Genomic DNA, 20,412 nt, shown 5'->3' with positions numbered 1-20,412 from the left:
TATTTAAGAGGATTTATTGAAATCTCATTACTTATTTTTCATTAACCTACACTAAAGGCCCAAATCTTGCTTACCTGCTTGGAAATGTTGGTAATGTTTAAAATGTAATTCATTCCTGTGATACAAAGCTGGATTTTCAGCATCATTATTCCAGTCTTCAGTGTCACATGATCCTTCAGAAATCATTCTAATATGATGATTTGGTGCTCAAGAAACATGTCCTATTATTACCAATTGAAAACAGTCATGCTGCTTAATATTTTTGTGGAAAAAGATATATATTTTTCATAATTATTTTATTAATAGAAAGTTCAAAAGATCAGCATTTATTTGAAATAGTTTTTTGTAACAATGTAAAAGTCTTTACAATCATTATTTGCTTTACTGTGATTGATTTAATGTGTGCTTGCTGAAATTTCTTAAATATAATCAAATAATAATAATCTTACTGACTTCAAACTGAATGGTATGTATTCTGGAATTTTGGAAGACCAAATCTTTTTATCATTTCAGCCTGAGCTCTTTGACGATAAATGAGGCGTACTAGCCATTTTGAATAATTTTCATAACTTCGCTTTTAGCCGACAAGAGTGGACAAAGACAAAGTAGGTGAGACAAATCACACAATTTTGTGGCCTGTTACACCACAGTGTGAAAGTCTCTGGTTTGACTGTATTCAAATTTCACACTTGCTCTCTTTACAGATAAGACTTTTATTAACCTCATGTTGGGGTATAAATTATTCAAATTATGCTACCAAAGAACACAACCTCTAATACAAACATGTAACTGGAATTAAATTATTTGATGATAAAACAATTTAATGAAGTATTCACAGTATTAAATATCTCATAGAATAATAATAAATCTGCATGTGAAAAGATCTAAACAGCAGTATTATCAAATATAGTTTTTCTATAAAATACATGTAATGGGATAGACCCCAGCCTTATCAAACCCCTGCCTCACCATACTATATTTGGCTTTATTTTAAAGTTAAAATGTGCATTCAGTGACTACGTTTTAAATATCATTTTGAAATATAGCAATTCTTAAATGGCCAGATACTAATCTACTGGTTAACATGATCATGCGAATCTGCCATCTGACACATGCTATATCTGTGACTTTTGACCCTTCTTCTTCTTCTTAGAGAATGTATCTAAGTAACATCAGCACCATGGCCTGCATGAGGAGGACACATCCTGTCATGCTCTCTACTGCTGCGCCTGGAGGAGGAAGAGAAACATATCTGTAAATTGAAGATTACAATTGTTTTTATAATAAAAATGCAACTAAAATATCCAAATGTAATCTTTATCTAGAAGATTCCCCCCCTGGTTTCACAGACAAGGCTTAAGTCTAGTCCCAGACTAAAATGTTTGAGCTGTTTTAACTGAAAGGAACTTGCACTAAAATATATCAGTGCCATTGTTTTGTCTCAAGATGCACATCAGTAGGGCACGTTTATTAAAGCTACTTAAATGTCCTAATTGAACTAAGCTTTAATCCTGGCTTAATCTAAGCCCTGTCTGTGAAACTAGGCCCATTCTCACAGGAAAACGTAACTATTTCACGAGGTGGCGATTTCGTATGAATTCGTATGATTTTTAAAAGAAAATCATTGGACCGCCCCTAAACTTACTGTAATGGGAGATTTTTGATTTTCATTACTTACTTTGATTTTCATTAACATACACAGGATTGACTACTATGTGTGTTGCTGACTATGTGATATAATGATTGATGTGGAACTTCTGTGAGGCAGGAGAAAGAGGGGGAGAGCTTTGAAGGCTGAAGCCCTGACCCCTAAGGTCAAAGGGCTGTCCAATTTAGGACTTGCAGGCAGTAAGTTAAGCTAAACTAAAGTTCAGTATAATAGGATCACTGGTGGTGTCTTATCCATCTCTGGAGTTTAAAGAACCTTGGAAGATAACAATAACAGAGTATAAAGACTGGCCTGCCCCTCCCTCCTGGTCGCACTTGTTCCACAGACTGTACTTGTGACTTCTGTGTGGCAACTGGGCCTTCTTGCAAGAATAAATTACTTTTTAATGATCATCTGATTCCAGACTGTCTCTTACGCCAAAGATGATTGTTTAGTGAATTAAACTGCCATAACATTACCCATCACTGGGGTTTAAACAGATCGTACGTCAACATACGATTGAGATTGTACGAATTTGCCACCGATTGAGCAAACCGTAAAATAGTTACAAATTGCTGTGAGGTTGTGTTGGTTTTTCAAACAGGTTAAAACCTTCTCCTGTCACTCGCCTCCTTTTAGTGGCAGTGGGGTAGCTGGGACTGATCCACTGGAGCTTGCACTGGTGTTTCCAGTGGACACTTCAGCACGTGCAGTTTTCAGACCCACGGCTTCATCCAGTGCAGACTTTTGATCGACTCTCAGCCCTGCGCGCTGAGCCTCCGTGACCATGGCAGCATTTTCAGGACCCAAAGCCTTCAACTGGCTGACTGACATTGCCTGAACACAAATTATGACAGAAACTTCTTTGGGCATATTCCAAATGGCGTTTTTACAGCCTTGAAGGCCACTGAGGGAAGGGGGTGCCATTTGAGGGGCATTTCAAACAAAAGTGAACACCTGAATCCCTTCACGAAGGGCCCTTCCACAAGTCCATTAGCGAAGGGTTATTTTATCGATTGCCTCCAAAATTGCACACTCTAAACCGCAAAAAAAAAGTATGTTCTATATAGTTCTATTATATAGTAGGAACAAATGCGATTTAATGAGGAAATTACATTGTCATTCATCACTCCCTTCGCCAAGTGCATTCCAAACAGCTGCATTATGACACTCAAGTGCCCTGCTCACTCCAAAGTCCCTACTTCAAAGACTCTGCCCTTCAAAATGAGTAGGGCAAAGGGATGCTCACTTCCGATTGGAATTCGCCCATTATTATTGAATGAAAGCTAACCCTAAACTGAATTGAGCTGGATGACACCACTGTTTTCTGCAGTGCTTTATAGCTGATTCGACTTTGTCTCATAATTGATGAATTATGCAACATCTTATTAACACACTGTTAATGAACTGAACTGAATCAACTTTGATCTGACTCAAGTGAATAACAGCACTATTGTCCTCTGTAAAGCTGCTTATAGCTGAATTGAACTCATTTCATAACACAGTTATTGAACTGAATTGAATCAACACTGAACCAACTTCAGCTGAATGACACCATTGTCTTTTTAGAGTTGCTTTACAGCAGAAATTAAATTTTTCTCATATTTGATGAAATTTGATAATTATTTTCCTGTTTATCACTGTGAAGCTGCTTTGAAACAGTCTGTATTGTATAAAGGTGACTTGACTTGACTTGACTTTACTTACAGATCAACTCAATGGGCTTTATGCACAGCTGCACTACTTCCTGAACTTCAGCCAGCTCTTTGTTTCCTGTCTGTCATTATTGGACAAACTGATTAATCCAGGTTTGCCTGACCTCAGTAACAATAATCAGACACACCTGGATTAATCAGTTTGTCCAATAATGGCAGACAGGAAACAAAGAGCTGGCTGAAGTTCAGGAAGTAGTGTAGCTGTGCATAAAGCCCATTGTACAGTAAGCGATTTTCAAGAAACATTGTTGAACACTGTTGATATTTGATTCTTGTATACTCTTGTGTACAGTACACAAGAGTATAAAAGCAAGAGTTTGTTGTTAGTCGCCAGCAGCACACCAGCTCCAGACAAACAATGACACTCAAAACCAGTGTTACTCACGTATGTAGCAGAAACAACGCAACCTCTGCATTCATTTTCAGGCCTTCAGCTCTCTCCAGCGCTGGAAAGCTTTTCTAATATTAACGCGGGTCCTAAAACTCTTGCCTGACCATAACCCTTCCTTTTCCAGTGATATTCCTCTGATCTTTTCTCTTTTGTAATGTATCATAGCCCTTTCTGCAGTCTTTTTTTAAATCTCCCTCTTGCTCACTCTCTCTCCTCCCCCAGAATGAGTGTATACACCCCCTCAGAAATCACTTACTGCACCTTTAAGTACTGATGCAACATATAATAATAACTGAACCAGGAGCTAAATAAAAAAATAAGATTGCAAAAAAGAGAGAAAACTTACAGCTAAGCGATCCGAGGGTATGAGAGGGATGGCGGACCGCTGAATGAATGGCAAGACGGATGCATTTAGACGTCCCAGCTCAACAGTGCTTAGACCAGCTAGAGAGACATTCAATGACAAAGGCAGTTCTTGCATTTTAAATGTAAACTATTTTACATAATAAACTTAAAGTAGTTGTCCTCACCAAGGATGTTGCCCATTTCACTAACTTGAGCTTCAGTCCAAGTTTCTGGCTTTCCAAATGCAGCCACTGCCTTTTCCTTAAGACGCTCTGTAACGTTCAGAAGACAAGCAGCACGGCCCACCGCCTCTACTGCCTCCCTGGTAAAGACACATATCACAGGACATCCCAATGACCAAGTCTGTTTACAGTATTTGCTTAACAGTGGCTATGTTGTGCTGTAGTGTACATAAACATAGTTGAAAATGAAAATATAGCCACAAATGTGCAAGTACCTAAAGCTGGTGGAATTTAGCTGATCAATCTGGGCAGGTTGTAGACCACAGATAAACTGTCCCAGTCCCATCATCTCCAGATGTCCTAGTCCAGGCACGCTGACTCCAGTCACCCTTTCAAAAGCCTGCCAGATGGCTGTCCTCTGCAGAATCCATCACTTTCAGTATTTATGTTTGTTTTTCTGCTTTGCTTATTTTGGTTTTGTATATATTTAATCTATGCTAAATACCAATTAATAAATAAATACTCTACCATTCAAATGTTTAGGGTTGGTAAGATTTTTCAATGTTTTTGAAAAGAATCTTTCAAGGCTGCATTTATTTGCTAAAAAATACAGTAATAACAGTAATATTATTAAAAAAAAAGATTACAGTTTTAAATAACTGGTTTTCAGCATCATTACTCCAGTCTTCAGTGTCACATGATCCTTCAGAAATCATATTTCATATATGCTGATTTGGTGCTCAATTAACATTTCTTACTATCAATGTTTAAAAATAATGTGCTGCTTAATATTTTTGTGCAAACTGGGATACAATTTTTTGTTCATGATTCTTTGATGAACAAGTTCATTTATTTGAAAAGGATAAATATTTTTACTGTCACTTTTGATCAGTTTAATGCATCCTCAGTGAATAAAAATATTAATTTCTTAATAACTTTTGAATGGTAGTGTGAATAAATAAATAAATAAATTCATACATATGCTTCTTTCATAGTATTTTTACCACGTTTTAAATATAAATTCTAGTTGCTGTTTGGTGACTGAATGTGTGCTTGTTTGTATTACCTGTGTCTGGTTAAAGTTGCAGGCAGTCAGCATTTCCAGAGTGTCCAGTGAGGCGATGCTGAGGTTTCCCAGCTCTTCAGCACTGAAACCCTGGCAGATGCAGCCCAGTTGAGCAATCTGGGACTCATTCAACATGGACACACTGCCCCATGCCTGCAATAAACAATAGACATTGTCTTTGATCACTGCAGTCCAGATGTAAATGTGTTTTTTTAGATTCTGTTGTTGTGCATATATTAGAATGTAATCTATTTTTCTAGACTTCAGCAACCTTAAAGTGTGTGTGTGTGTGTGTGTGTGTGTGTGTGTGTGTGTGTGTGTGTGTGTGTGTGTGTGTGTGTGTGTGTGTGTGTACCTCCACAATTTTTGCTTTGAGTGCAGCCAGTTGTTCTGTGCTGTAGTTGTTTATCTCTCCTAATGTTGGCATGGCATCTTTAAAAGTCTGCATGGTCATTTTACTGAGCTGGGTGGGAGTCCAGTATACATTCCCCTGTTTTAGGTCCTCAATATAAATGAGTGTAGGCTCTAGAGTAGACATCACTGTGAGAGAAACCGCCACTGCCAGAAAGATAAAATCATTTCCATTATTGGTTATTCTCGTAGAACAATATCATTAACTGTCTGGTTTCACAAAGACATTGTTTCTCTACCATATTATGCACTTTCTGGCCCACATACCTTCACGCTTCCTGCGATTTTGTAATGTGCTACTCGTTTTGAGCTCAAAAAGTTTGCGGCGAAGAGCAGAGAGATCAAGCCAATAGCGGAATTCCTTTGGAGGAGGAACCACAGGCTGACTGGGCAAACTATCCATCAGATCTGACAGATATGACCTCAGCCAGATCTGCAGGACAGAAGAGCAGGACGGAGGGGTGGATTGGTAAATGAAAATAAATAATAATAAAAAATTAGTCAGTTTAACTGAAATAACATCTGCCAGTTATAAATAACACATCTGTTATGGTATGGAGGACTAAAAGTGCCATTCAAAATCAAATTAAGAATCAATTATTAATTAATTTATATGTATTAAATGTAAATAAATCACCTGTAAAATAAATAAATGAGATTCTTACTTTGGATGGCAGCTTTTCAACAGCAGTGTCATTAAGTAACAAAAGAGGACCAAGTGCCCTCATGTCCACCTCTGACCAGTTAGCAGGATCCCTTGTTTAAATAAAAAGACAAATATATTATTAACACCAATGCAAAATGTCTAATTCCAGCACAGCTGAATGTTTTAAGGCTGGAAAAAGGTGGCTGTTTAATGTAAAGATTTTTTTTTCCAAATGTTTAAAATGATCTTGTCTTGAAGCCACAGTAGGCATAGCCTCTTTAACAATGAAAAAAACAAACAAAACAAAAAAACCAGCAGGGATGTGAGGTCTGAGGTTATGTGTGAGATTGTGGGTTGTGTGAACCCACTTTGGTTTGTGTGATGCTGTTACCCATATGTGCCTGTAAGCAGTCTGAACAGATGCTCTCTGTGCTGTTGTTGGATATACTGACAGGAGGCGAGAGCCTGCAGGGTGGAGTTCAGAGCCGCGGGGTTCAGAGAGGAGATCCAGGCTGGGTCTAACTCACAAACCAGAGGGCCTAGAGTCAAAACCTCTGCTGCAGACAGAACAGAGACATTCCCCTTCTGCACAGAAACAGGATACAGATTAGGTTGCCTGCAGTAGTTCCTGTCAGGAATATAACACTTACATACAAGACTTACTTGCTTACATTTGATTATTCAATTTCTGTATGCCTGAATACTGTTGATCTACCAGAATTTTTTTTATCTTTGTTCTGTTACATTTATTTGTAATTCGTTAATCTTATTTTATTAGGGACAATTTACTTGTCTTTAATAATATTTTAACATTATATTAGTCAGGATAGTTTTTGCTTTGGTACTGAAATTGGAATCGAGAATTGAGAAATTTCACTGGTATCCAAAATCTTGGTGTCATAACCTTATTACAATACTACGTTTTTAGTCAGAAGATTTATTTATTTTTTGCTTTAATCCATGAAAAGCAGTGCAGTGAAATGCAAAACGCATTCTGTGTGAATGGCCCCTTAGTCTAGCATATTCTCTCTTTTTTTAAATGTATAGCAAACTCACATTTAGTCTGACTTTATTCTGGTATTAATGCACACCATAAAATCAATTCATGATGGATAAGTCCCACCCTACATTTTTCCTGGTTGAATATCCTGTTTTACTCAGAAATGCATCACATTACAGCAGTGAAATGGGTTGCAAACAGCAACATGTGGGGTTTTTAGACATGAGAAGAAAAGCATGTGCTTGTATTACCAGGCAGCCAATGGCTCTTCTGGTAAGTGCGTAGCGTGCCGGAGAACTGTTTGGCAGAAAGGTCAGGTTCACTTGCGTCATCTTCTCCATGAAAGCAGGACACACAGCATCTGACAGGTTTTGAATCTTCTCCACTCTGAACGTGTCATGACAGTATGGATACGTGTGAGAGGGAAAAATGAAAGAAAAAGAATATCCCGCCTTTCTTAGCATATGATTTCAACTTAGTATAAATTGAATAATTAGTAAGAATTTAAATGTAAATGTATGTTAAATAGCGCTGTTCTGTTCTTACGGTAGATGGATAAGTAGCAGAGCTGGGATGGCCTGGAGCTCAGAGTTTTTTATGTCACTGAAATATCCTGGTCTCTGTTCCTCTAGACTTGCAAAAAGTTTTTGAGCTGCACAGCGCATCTGAGAATGAGAATCAGTTTTTTTATAGATTTGATCATGGAAAAGTGGCAGAGCTGATGAAAGAATGTGTGATGTTTACCTGAACCCTGGAGAGCCACGCGCTGGATTTGTTAAGTGTCTGTGCCATTTCCAAAGCATCAGTTCGATTGATTTTTCCCATCATTTCACAGGTGACACCTTGTACAGCCTGACCCAGCTTTCTGTTGAAAACACCGTGAGCTTGATCAAGATACTGCTTCTTATGTGGACAACATACATTTTTATTATTAAATATGTGTTTTATAAAAGACAGATTAAAAAATAAGATGGATTTATTTTATATACAGTGCCAGTTTCATAAAGCGGGATTTCAATTTATTTATTACCATTTTCATTTAGTTATTATTATTTTTTTATTTAAGATTTTCTCCCTCCCATTTAAAAATGATTCTTTAAGGGCTATGTAAAGTTAACTGTATTATGTTGCAATCATAAAGAGTCTTACCGTAATTCGCTAAGGTTGATGTTATTACCCAAAATCTTCTTCAAAAGGAAAGCCGACTACACGGAGAGGAAAAAAATGGAGAAAAATGTATGGAATTGTAATATATTTGGATTTTTATGTGACTGTCTAGTTTGTGTACTTGAGCAGGAGTCCAGCCGCGTCCCTGGAGCTGGTCCACCGAGCTGAGGTTTGCCTTCTCCAGCGTGGACAGAGACAGAGAAGAGAGGAGAGAATCTGGCAAGCCTTTCACCAGTTCAGATGCATTCACATCACGGCGGAACTGAGGAGTTGACAAAATCAAGAGAGAGAGAGAGAGAGAGAGAGAGAGAGAGAAAAAACTCAAGGAAGAGCCATAGCAACTTTCATTAATACTTTTGTGGTCACTTGCAATTTGCAAACAATAGAGCTTTTCACACTTGAAATAGTTAACCCTGAGTCATTCTAAACCCCGGGTTAAACGGAATCCTGCCTTCACTTTTCACATTACCCAAAATTTACCTGGGGTCAACAATTAAACCTGGGTATTCCTAAGATGTCTTTTCACACGGTTCCTTCCTCCGTGGGAATGGAGTGAGGCCGGTGGCGTGAAAGGCCTCGAGTCTCATGGAGGAGGTCCGGAAGGATAAAACGAGGAGTGGCAACAGTAAAGGACGAGAGAGGACCAGGCCTGGGACTTTATGTTGTTGCTTTGTGTTACTTTCATTTTGGTGTTTGTTTATTTTATGATTAAAGTTTATGTTGAACATTTGCTGGTTCCCGCCTCCTTCTTCACTGAACCTTTAACATTGCTACATCTGGTTTAATGTTCTTATTTGCATATTTGTGGTGTCAGTGTCACTGATTGGCCGAACGCTGAACGTGATATGTTTACATGAAGACTCAAGCATTGCGCATCCTCATAATATTGCAGACCGTACGGTACTTTCAAGTTTATCCTGACATTTTGGACTTTAAACATAAGAATAAATCAATCTCTACTGTACTCCAATTGTAGAGTTTTCTGTCACCTTTTGACATATCTCCCCTCAAACGCTAAGTTTATACAACACACAGTGTTTCCATACCTGTCCAAAGCATGTGAATATGAGGTATAATATTGGTTGTCGTTGCTATTAGGCATCTAGTGGTAACATTATAACACCGCATTGTTTGGCAGTGCAGGGTCAACACCTCAAAAGTGCTAACCTTGCTCCGGAGAAGGGTTTCATAACCCCGGGTAAAAAGCTGTGCTAACCCCAGTTCTAAATTACAAGGGTAAAACACTGCTTTTACCTGGGATAAAAAGCAGTGTGTAGAATGACGATGATCTGGGGTTAAGTGCAGTGTGAAAAGCCGTAATAAGAGTTTCTTTCTCCTTATCTTTTCCATCTCTTTCTGAACAAACTCATCTGATTCTTACCGCGTCCAGTAATGTTGCTCTCTGTAGGGAGGACATCTTCTCACTCATAGTTTCCAGGGCTTCATTTCCCAGCAGACCTTTTGCCTTCACATTCTTGAGGACGGCACTGGCCACCCCTCTCACCATCGAACCCAGAGACAGCAGCCTCTCACTACTTATATTCTAAAAAAAAACAATGAAAACTTGTGAAAACAATAAATGGGTTAATCAAGAAACAGAAAACAGATTGTGTAAACTGAGCAGACAAATCAAACCTTAGTAGCTTCAAACAGTTTCTGAGCCAGAGTTTTAGCTTGAGCTGGGCTCCATTTGGCCTGGCTCAAGCTGCTGAAGATGTTGTTCAGGTCCTCAGGGGTGAAGTGGGACAGCTTGGAAAGTGGAAGAACAGACACAGAGGATCCCAGAGACTGGAGCATCACAGGAGAGGAAGACAAACCATCATCTTTCTCCATAATGTTCTGTACTAACTGCCTCTTCACCTGAGGGAGGGTTGAGTGGAATGACAATAAGATTACAGTTACGCTACAAATATTTAGGAGCAGCAATGATTCAATAAAGTGGCAGTTCTGACCTTGTCTATTTCAGAGTTTTTACAGGCATCAATCTGAGACAGCAGTTTTCTACTAAGATTCAGATTCAGAGACATTGCGCCATCAAAAAAACAAGCCAGAGAGCCCAATCTGTGAAAACAGAAAGAAGTTGATGAAACAGGATTGGATATGTTTTGAAGATGTTCTTCCAGGTAGAGTAAGGGAGAATCCATGGACTAAAAAAAAACTAAAAACATAATTGCGACTTGATATCTCACAATGTGACTTTATATTTTACAACTTTTTTTTAAACAATTGCGACATTATATTTCACAGTGGGAATTTATATCTCACTTTATATTTCATATGGGACTTTACATTCTCCAGCCACTTTATTGGGTACACCTGTTCGACTGCTTGCTCACACAAATATCTAATCAGCCAATCACATGGAAGCAGCCCAGTGCATTTAGGCATGTAGACATGGTAAAAAACGATCTGCTGAAGTTCAAACTGAGTATCAGAATGGGGAAGAAAGGAGATTTTAAGTGACTTTGAACATGGCATGGTTGTTGGTGTCAGATGGGCTGGTCTGAGTATTTCAGAAACTGCTGATGTACTAGGATTTTCATGCATAACCATCTCCAGGCTTTATTTGGCCGGAAAAAGAAAACATATCCAGTGAGTGGCAGTTCTGTTGGTGAAAATGACTAGTTGATGCCAGAGGTCAGATGAGAATGGCCAGACTGGTTTCGAGCTGATAGAAAGGCAATAACAACTCAAATACCCACTTGTTATAACGAATGTATGCAAAAGAGCATCGCTAAATGCACAACACATCGAACCTTGAAGCAGAAGGGCAACGGCAGCAGAAGACACACTGGGTGCCACTCCTGAAGAACTCCATCCTGCCTTGTTTCAACGGTTCAGGCTGCTGATGGTGGTGTAATGGTGTGTGGGATATTTTCTTGCACACTTTGGGTCCCTTTGTACCCAAATTGCGCATAATTTAAAAGCCACATAATTGCGCATAATTTAAAAGCCACAGCCTATTGGTGATAATCTCCATCCCTTTATGACCAGAGTGTATCCATTTTCGGATGGCTACTTCGAACAGGATAATGCGCCATGTCACAAAGCTTAAATCATCTCAGAATGGTTTCTTGAACACGGCAATGAATTTACTATATTCATATATCCACAGTCAACAGATCTCTATCCAAAAGAGCACCTTTGAGATGTGGTGGAAAGGGAGATTCGCATCAAGGATGTGCTCTCATATCAATATGGACCAGAATTTCTGAGGAATATTTCCAGCACCTTCTTGAATCTATTTTATAAAGAATTAAGGAAGTTCTGAAGGCAAAAGGGGGTCTAACCCAGTACTAGTAAGGTGTACCTAATAAAGTGGCCAGTGACTATGTCTCACAATTGTGACTATGTTTATTACAAATGTGACTTTATATCTCACAATGTGACTTTATTTTGGTATTTGCAACTTCATTTCACATTTCACAATGTGGCTTTGTTTCAAACTGCAACTTTGTTTCTTATAATTGTGACTTATAATTTATACATTTTATAACTTTTTATAACAATTTTCAACTTTTTTCTTGTTATTGTGACTTAATGTCACAATGGGACTTTCTGTATCGCAGTGCAACTATATATCTCTTGTTATTGCAACTTTATTTCTCACAGTGTGACTGTCTCAATAAGACTTTATTTCTTATTTTAAACTTTCGAGTTTTTAATCACACGGTTACTTTTTTTATTTTTACCATGGAGCTGCAATGGCTTCCAGAAGAATCAGTGTATCACTTCTGTTAACTCGAATATCATTTACCAAAGACTTAACACACACTCATGATGCAGATCCTAACCTGTCCATGTTTTGAGTGAAATTGTCACTGCTGGAACACTCTTGTTTCAAGCGTTGAAAAAGTGTCCGGCCCAGGGCGGGCTGTATGCCAATAACATTATGAAAAGATGGAGAGAAATCTGGAGTCCTGAAAAACTCACATAGCTGAGAAAGAGAAAGATTATCATAGTCATTGAATTTGTTGAGTTATAGGTAGTTTTGGATTTAGATTATGTTAGTATGGCTGGCTCTGAGACAAAAAATACCATGGAACAATACATATAAGAGTTATGATATTGGTTTGCATGTCATGTCACAGATACGGACCTCTTCTTTAGGGATGGTCTTTGCTTCCTCAAAAGGCAGCCGGGATAGGAAAGGCCCCATCATTGCCAACACCCTAGCCTTCAGCCAGAGAAGTCCAGGAGGACATGTACGGACTGCAGTTGAAGATAAAATAAAGAAAAAGAGACAGACAGACAAACGTTGAATGATTGCTTGCAAAGCACTCTCTAAGTAAAAAAAGAATGCAAATAAATCAAGAAATAAACAAAATAACTCAATAATATAATTTTTTTTAATGTAATTAATAATTCTCCTCTCTTCATATATCTGTATTGTTTATCTTTGGTGTTTTTCACTCTTCTGTTTATGATCCACTGTATCATTGCAGTTCTCCATATAACTCTCTTATCTTTCCACCACACGCTTTTCTGTCTCTGTATTTGCTACATTTTCTTTCCCAATGTTCCTCTCTACCTCTTCAACAGTTTGCCATTCCATTAATTTTTTGTTTTCAGTTCTTTCATCCACTTTTCTCCAATTTACCATTCATTGCATGATGGTCAGTCGCTTCAGCACCAGGTCTGCTCTGAGACACCCCACTGACTGATGAGCCATTTGCTACTTTAGTCAAGAGAATTGTTGAACAGATTATTTGTGTCATAATATTATATTACATTGTATTACAGTACATTACATTACACTACATCAATCACATCACATCACATTTATAATTAATCAAATCTGTTTTGATAAAAGCTTATAGGTTACTTAAAACTTACCCATGGTAGGTTTTTCCAGTGGTTTAGAAGGAAGGATGCTGGAGGCAGGTGCTTTCAGACTGCAGTTAAATTCATTTTGTGCAACTCTTTCTTTGACCCACCCTATAATCTCATTCCTCTGCTCCTCAGAAAGAACGCTGAACATCTCACTAAACACCTTCATCCTTGAGCATAATGAGGGAGGTGAGATGACAGACACAAACAGGGTGATGCAAAATTTTGCATCAAAATTATAGATTAAGGTATGCCATAAGTTCAGTCACTTGAGTTTAATAAAAAGGAATAAACTTACATTTCAGCCAGGTGAGAGCTTTGTGAAAATGCTGGCAGAACAAAGCTAGATGGAGGCATTGTTTCTAAGAAAGGTTTAGCCGCCCATAAAAGCTTTGTTAGATCCTCTTTGTTGAGGGATGTTCCATTCTGCATAATGGCCAACCAGGAAAGAGGAGCCACGAATGCCCGCATTAAACAACGAGGGCTCTCCTGAGTGTGCAAATGTAAAAAAGAAGGTAGAGAAGGTATGTTAGTCCTTTTGCCTCCAAAAGAAGGCAACAAATATGAGGCACTGCCACATAGATAAGAGTTACCAAACTTAAAGATCAACTTAATTTACACTAAATATTATATTATATTATATTATATTATATTATATTATATTATATTATATTATATTATATTATATTATATTATATTATATTATATTATATTATATTATATTATAGCACTAACCGTAGTGTTTCTCATGAGCTCAATCATATGGCCCATGTCGGTGCAATTCCACATCTTCTCAACAATTTCCTGATTTTATTGTAGATTTCCCATCAGGATGAACATAAAATAAAGGTAGAATAAAGAAATATGGGTATCTTCCTGTATCTCTCTGTATGTAAGCATATAGATTTGGCAAACAATGTCCCTATATCACTTACCTAAATATGAAAGAAGAACCCTATGAATGGTTCACAAAGTGTCTTTTCTAAAGTTACAAAATGTTCTATTGTTGGGTTGCTAGGCTTTGGGTGAGAGTTAGTCTTGTAGTAACTAAGTGTCTTTAACATCAAAACAAGTAAATTGGAAGCCCCTAGTTAGAAAGCTACCATATGAGTGTGTTTGGAATAGTGAGAGTTACCCAGACTGGGCCCTTCTCATCTGCCGTGCCATTGTCATTGGAGAGAGGGATGGAGAAGGATGGAGAGAGTGAGGAGAGAAGCTCTACAAACATAGAGATGGGGCTCTGCATCATCTGGTTTTGTGTCTGCGCATATGAGCTGACAGATGAAAGGGAAAATATGTGGACGTTTTCCATGCAATGAAATGGGATCATTAGTATTCAAATATACACCTGGCAATATATCATCAGTTCAGTGGCAGTCTACCTGTTCAGTGAATTGTTCATTACAGGCACATGGTAACCTAAAACAAAACAACCACATCATTTAACAAAAGACACAATTCATGACAGAGAAACACTCTCTCTTTATGACTGGAAACAAAGGGAAAAACATTTAATTGCTATCTGACTTCAAAATATCAAATTGGATTTATGATGAAAGATTAGTAGATTATGATGTCTAGATTAATACATTTTGTTCAGGGCGTGGGAGACCTCAAATGGAACTTCTTTTTTTTTCCAGCTGAAATATGCAAATATGTCCTATACAGATTTCCTTGGGCACTCGCATTTGCATATGGTTTATGTAATATAGCTCTCTACATAATTTATTTTATTAAGTACATGCAGGTGCAACACATAAGTCATTTTTATACCATGATTATGTAAGGCCAAATGTGTTCAAACTAAGAGATAATGGCAAATGTGGCTGTATGCCTTCTGACATTTTACCTTTCTTGAAGCATGTGATCATCTGTCAAAAAAGAAAAGAAAACATAATTATGAAATTATGAAACAATGTAAGTGGAAAGTGCAATTTGTGCTTCTGAATAAGACTTACACACACACAAATATGTATTGTTGGTTAATGACTCATGAAATATTTCAATTTCATCACAAGATTTTTTCCCCTTATCAGACCCAGACATTAAATATTTAAACATGAAAATCCATCATTAAAATGTATAAATTTAAATGAAGATAATCCAAACACAGTGAAAAATTATAATAATAAAAAAAAAAAGTATGTATGTACATTTTTACGTAATCCAAATATTTTTAAATTATCTTTCATTCAAAACAAGACTGTTAAGAGCATGACTGAAGTAAAGATTCATGTAACAAGTCATGTGATGGAAACAAAGGTAAATATCACTTGTGAATCTCAGGTTTCCTCAGCTCTCAGTTGTCTTTATGTTTAGCTTGTTAAATACTTGTGTTTTTGCCTTCTCCTGTTTGATTCCTGTTTTTATCCTTATTATTTCAGTTAATAAAAGTACAGGCTACATACATTCTCATCTCCTCTCCTTGCCTTGCCATACAGTCCCAGTGAAGAGATTATTGTATTGGGCAGGGCATCTTTTCTAATCAAGCTGTAACTTTGTTAAATTGTGCAAAAAAATTAAATATGCTAGCAATTAAATCAGCCTCGGCAAGACAAAACAGTCAGTGATTTTATTCCGAAAAATGTCATTTTTGGTTCCGAAAATAGTGTTTCAGTAATGCCTATAGTCGAGGAAACACCTATTTACCCTACTATAGTGTTTTCAGTATAAGATGCAACCAATGATCTTGTGGTACTAAGTTACCAATTTCTTGGCCATTTCCCTGAAGTCTGCCGGTAGTTTGGGAAAGTCTACTGTTGACTGGTTACGATCAGGCATCACTGGTCCCATCACATCCTGGGACATTACTGTATAGAATAACAAAACGGTAGAACATTTATGATGAAATGAATCACGTTTTGTTGCTCGTTGTTATCCAACAAGCTTCACAAAACTCTATTTTAGATTTAAATTATTACATTTTAAAAGTGTGATACTATTCAACTAGTTTACCTGTCGCCCATTGGATGAGAAGAGAGAGGACCAAACCCTCTCTATAAAACCCCATCACGTTGTTCCCCGTTCTCTTTCTCCAGATGAGGCTCTATAGACAATATTAATTTAGAAGATTTCAATTAATTCATCGCATTGCAATGAATGCACACGGACATAATAATCAAATTGGGTAATGCTCTTCTGCACATACTGTCTCTAGATACCAGTGACAGCTTTATTATCTGTAATGTCATCGGACGCAGGTGAATCACATGTAGACAATCCAGACATACTTATCTGATTACACGCAAAACAGTTCCATGCAGTCACACTAATGTTTGCATAGCTTGCGTTATTTAAACATGCAAGAACAAAAATTAAACTGTAGATAGTCAAATCATTTATGTAATGCATAGGCATGATATTTGAATAGCAATAAAATACATACAAAATAATCGGATAGAAAGTCACTGGGAATATTAACTGTACATTAAATGGAGATGATGTAATTATTTTATCATTTTAACGCAAAAACCAGAACCATACCAGTCTCGTCCTGTTTTAAAGCATCTCATTTGTAGGCTATATGTTGTTCTCACATAAACTTGGATATATGTTCCAGTGTCACTATGGTTTTTGTAGGCATGCCAACTGACTCTCAGGTACTGCATGTATCGTTCTCTCATCTACCTGTGAGGATTTGGGATGAGTGCTAGGATACTGCCAGTGTGAGATCACTCTCACTGGAATACAGCTTGAGAAAAACAGCCTTTACTTCTGACCCAGCTATACGACAAGGCAAATCAGTAATTTTACAGATGATTGGGTTTCCTTTCATTTAAATAGCTTATTTGTTTTGGCCCTAGAGTATTATGTTGCTCCAAATAATATTTTCAATTAATGAACTGAGGCCAGATTTATATTTTGCTTTTTTAGTCTGCCTCATAATAAATTAACCATTTAAATTACATGTCTTTTCATACATTTTCCTTCTGTTATGTTTTCTCTTAAAGATTGCTCTTTAAAAAGATTTGGTCTTTAAAAAGGGGTTGTGTCTATTAAATACCCCTCCCTTAATTCTTAAATCTTAATAGAACATTGCAGTTAAAAAAGGGTTGCAAAGTACCATAAAAGTGCACTTCATGTGGTTACATGTAAATTAACTGGAATTAATTAATCCCAAAATATTATTTGATATAACAGAATCATCCTGACTACATTAAGTTACACAAACAGAGTTATTTTTGGGGGTGTTAGAGCAAGTAAAAATAGACACTAAATAGATCCTGCTGTCTTTTTACAATGTACAAATGTACTATAATCTTCACAGAAGTAGAGATTTTAACAAATATACTAAATATATGACAATGCATATTTATCTGATTCTGAAATGAGTCCTTAACAAGCATTACTTAAATTTACTTAAAAAGCAATTTAAATAGTATTACCTCTTTCAGTGAAATGGGCATCACCAATATACATTTGATTTAATTATTCATCATAATTATTTAATTACTAAAAGAAATAAGCTAAAGCAATAAATTGGTAACCAGGATGTTCAAGATTATAGGCTAAAACTGTGATGGAGGTACTCACTGTGAGAGATGATCTTGAGACCCAAGTTTAAATGAAGCTGACAGTCTGCAGCACAGGTGCACACTAGATTCATTACAACATGATTTTCCACTCTCATGTCCTCTCAACCCCTCCCACCCCAGGATTTTGAAGACTATCTATGCAGGTGTGACAGCTATGAAATTGCATTTGCAAATTTGTGGGGTCCAGATTTGATTTTCCATCATCTGGCCATTTTTAAATAACGTAAAAGTGTGATTTTGAATAATCATCCACTAATAAAGCCACAAACTTCTCTTATAGCAGTTGAGATTACTATTTGAAATAGACTGAACGTATCTTTCTGCTTTTTAATTGCATGCTTAATTATATAGGTTTTTGGGGTTAATGAGTTTCATGTACTGTATTAAAGTCAAATGTTACATTGAGAGGACAATTAGATGTTTCCATGTGAATGAGCAGTAACTTATTAGGTCCCTGGTGACTTGTTAAACCCAAAAAAAGAAACATGGTACTTGCACAATACTTCTCCCTTGGATAATCAAACTGTAAACTATAAAACGAAAAAGATCAAACTGACCGACCAAATGTGAAAAACAGCACTAATTGGGACTGCTTAGTTAAACTAGATACAAATTCAGGACAAATCCATGAAAAACTGAATGAAAACAAGTAGTTTAAAATGACTAAAGATCAAGGTTATATGTAATATAAATAATTAGTGAGTAATTAGTGTCAGCCTCAGTATGTCTGGAAATACTTAAAGAACAGAAAGACTTGTTCAATTCAGCCCATTTTGTCTTTCATCCCAGAGGACTCATTTAGAAAACAAGCCTGGACTGTCCTCTCCCCTGATACATTCACGCTAATGGTTGCTGATAACGAAGAGGTACAACAAAGATGCTTTCAAACACGGAGGGATCATGACGGGAACACATTTTTGCATTTTTTATTAAAAAACAAAAGTGTAAATCCACACTTTTCACTGATTGTGGATATTCATTTGGGCCTGAATTTTCTCTGACAGTCCCGGGTCACTGAAATGATCTGGGGGAAAAAAGAGAAAGAGAGATATGCTGGCCTTAATTTAAGAGTATAATTTAACATAATAGTGCACATAATAATGATTAATATTTAATACAATTATTTATTATTATAAAAAACTAAGAAGTATTATGTATTTAATTGCATTAGCGCAAGATATATATATATTTTTTAATATAAGTACAACAATTTTTTTCTTTGCAGAACAATAAATTATTCTATGTGAGAGACAGAATATTTACATACTGAAAAAATCGAATATATAAAACAAAAACACTTTCTGAATGTTATCAGGAGATTATGTCCTACAAAGTTACTTTCAAGAAATTATGCAAATGTGTTGGAGAACAGATTAGGTTTATTACATGTTACAGTTGCATTATAAACAAATATACCTGCTGCAAATTCACGAATATCCGTAGGCCTTTTCAGAAACACATTCCTGTTAGATAGAGAGAGAGAGAGAGAGAGAGAGAGAGAGAGAGAGAGAGAGAGAAAGAGAGAGAGAGAGAGAGGGAGAGGGAGGGGGAGAGAGAGAGAGAGAGAGAGAGGGAGGGGGGGAGAGAGAGAGAGAGAGAGAGAGAGAGAGAGAGAGAGAGAGAGAGAGAGAGAGAGAGAGAGAGAGAGAGAGATTGTTTGATATTTTAGTAAAAATAGTTTTTGTTTTTTTACATTTGATACTGATTTCTTTTCTTCTTTTTTTATTTTTTATTTTAAATGTATTCATGCATTTGTTTACTGATTAATTTTATTGATTATTTGTTCATTGCCTATGTAATAGCCAATGCTTTGGCAATGCTGTACAAGTCATGCCAATAAAGCTCATCTGAATTGAATTGAGGGGGGGTTAATCTAACTAAATGTGCTGTATCATGATCTTTATGAACATAAAGCAAAAACACTATACCGTAAGAAGTCACTCAGTAACATTTCCACCTCTGGATGAGATCTTAAATATTTTTCATTGGCTATCCTCGTCTTGATCTGGAGTAAGACATGTTAAATCACTTAACGTTACATTTATTTGATTTCGAAACATTTGCTAACAGAAATCAATCATATTTCCCATACAGCTTATTTAATAAATCATATAGCAAGAGAATGACTCATGAAACTACTTCACGTATTCAGCTCCAATACAATTTGCAGACTCGACGTAAACAACTTTCAGCAGCAGAAAATGAAATAGTCAAGTCAAGTCAAGTTTATTTGTATAGCGCTTTTCACAATACAGATTGCATCAAAGCAGCTTCACAGTATTAAATTAAAAATACCTTGAAGTGATGCAGCTTCTCCTGCTGCTCGGGGCTTAAAGCGCCGATATCCAGTTTCTCCAGAGCGTTTCTCTCCGCCATGACAGCGTAGCTTCTGCTGTGCTCCCAAGCACCTGATGTTGACGTGTGTCACGCATTCTGTTGCTAAGCAACACACTTCCACACTTTCATTTTTTAAAAT

General features: G+C 36.9%; 2 protein-coding genes across 4 annotated transcripts; both read right to left on the bottom strand.

The window, feature by feature from the left end:
- Positions 1 to 705: 705 nt before the first annotated feature.
- otoa (otoancorin) lies at positions 706 to 18,960 on the bottom strand. 3 transcript variants are annotated; one of them, XM_082149801.1, is made up of 30 exons: positions 18,893 to 18,960; positions 16,357 to 16,447; positions 16,108 to 16,211; positions 15,251 to 15,272; positions 14,784 to 14,820; positions 14,537 to 14,675; positions 14,137 to 14,205; positions 13,700 to 13,890; positions 13,408 to 13,571; positions 13,172 to 13,249; positions 12,671 to 12,783; positions 12,366 to 12,508; positions 10,524 to 10,632; positions 10,207 to 10,431; positions 9,953 to 10,114; positions 8,693 to 8,833; positions 8,554 to 8,609; positions 8,149 to 8,269; positions 7,951 to 8,069; positions 7,656 to 7,791; positions 6,796 to 6,989; positions 6,424 to 6,514; positions 6,026 to 6,191; positions 5,703 to 5,905; positions 5,348 to 5,500; positions 4,557 to 4,699; positions 4,285 to 4,421; positions 4,101 to 4,198; positions 2,278 to 2,485; positions 706 to 1,229 (listed from the first exon to the last, which is right to left on the bottom strand). In XM_082149801.1, the coding sequence occupies exons 2-30, from the start codon at positions 16,409 to 16,411 to the stop codon at positions 1,150 to 1,152; spliced, it is 3,657 nt and encodes a 1,218-aa protein (XP_082005927.1). In that variant the 5' UTR covers positions 16,412 to 16,447; positions 18,893 to 18,960; the 3' UTR covers positions 706 to 1,149. The 3 variants fall into 3 exon arrangements, with proteins under 3 accessions (XP_082005927.1, XP_082005929.1, XP_082005928.1); XM_082149803.1 differs by lacking the exon at positions 18,893 to 18,960 and adding an exon at positions 17,935 to 18,696 and having other exon boundaries at positions 13,172 to 13,246; XM_082149802.1 differs by lacking the exon at positions 18,893 to 18,960 and adding an exon at positions 17,935 to 18,696 and having other exon boundaries at positions 16,357 to 16,445.
- On the bottom strand, positions 18,847 to 20,343 carry riiad1 (regulatory subunit of type II PKA R-subunit domain containing 1). Its single transcript, XM_082149857.1, has 4 exons — positions 20,232 to 20,343; positions 19,865 to 19,941; positions 19,353 to 19,399; positions 18,847 to 18,960 (listed from the first exon to the last, which is right to left on the bottom strand). Exons 1-4 carry the CDS (start codon positions 20,310 to 20,312, stop codon positions 18,896 to 18,898), a joined length of 270 nt encoding a protein of 89 aa, XP_082005983.1. The 5' UTR covers positions 20,313 to 20,343; the 3' UTR covers positions 18,847 to 18,895.
- Between the last annotated feature and the right edge of the window lie 69 nt (positions 20,344 to 20,412).

The sequence above is a fragment of the Leuciscus leuciscus genome, assembly GCF_965113295.1.
Source record: "Leuciscus leuciscus genome assembly, chromosome: 20".
Taxonomy (NCBI): domain Eukaryota; kingdom Metazoa; phylum Chordata; class Actinopteri; order Cypriniformes; family Leuciscidae; genus Leuciscus; species Leuciscus leuciscus.
Note: the sequence above shows the minus strand (reverse complement) of the source record. Positions and strands in the feature narration are given on the sequence as shown.

Coding starts and splice junctions, on each gene's coding strand:
- otoa (XM_082149801.1), bottom strand. CDS start 16,411: ATGGGGTTTTATAGAGAGGGTTTGGTCCTCTCTCTTCTCATCCAATGG. Junction 15,273..16,107: donor GGGAAATGGCCAAGAAATTG/GTAACTTAGTAC, acceptor CTTTTTTGACAG/ATGATCACATGCTTCAAGAA. Junction 2,486..4,100: donor TACCCTCGGATCGCTTAGCT/GTAAGTTTTCTC, acceptor ATTTGTGTTCAG/GCAATGTCAGTCAGCCAGTT.
- riiad1 (XM_082149857.1), bottom strand. CDS start 20,312: ATGGCGGAGAGAAACGCTCTGGAGAAACTGGATATCGGCGCTTTAAGC. Junction 19,942..20,231: donor AGAAGCTGCATCACTTCAAG/GTATTTTTAATT, acceptor GTCTTACTCCAG/ATCAAGACGAGGATAGCCAA. Junction 18,961..19,352: donor TATTCGTGAATTTGCAGCAG/GTATATTTGTTT, acceptor TTTTTCCCCCAG/ATCATTTCAGTGACCCGGGA.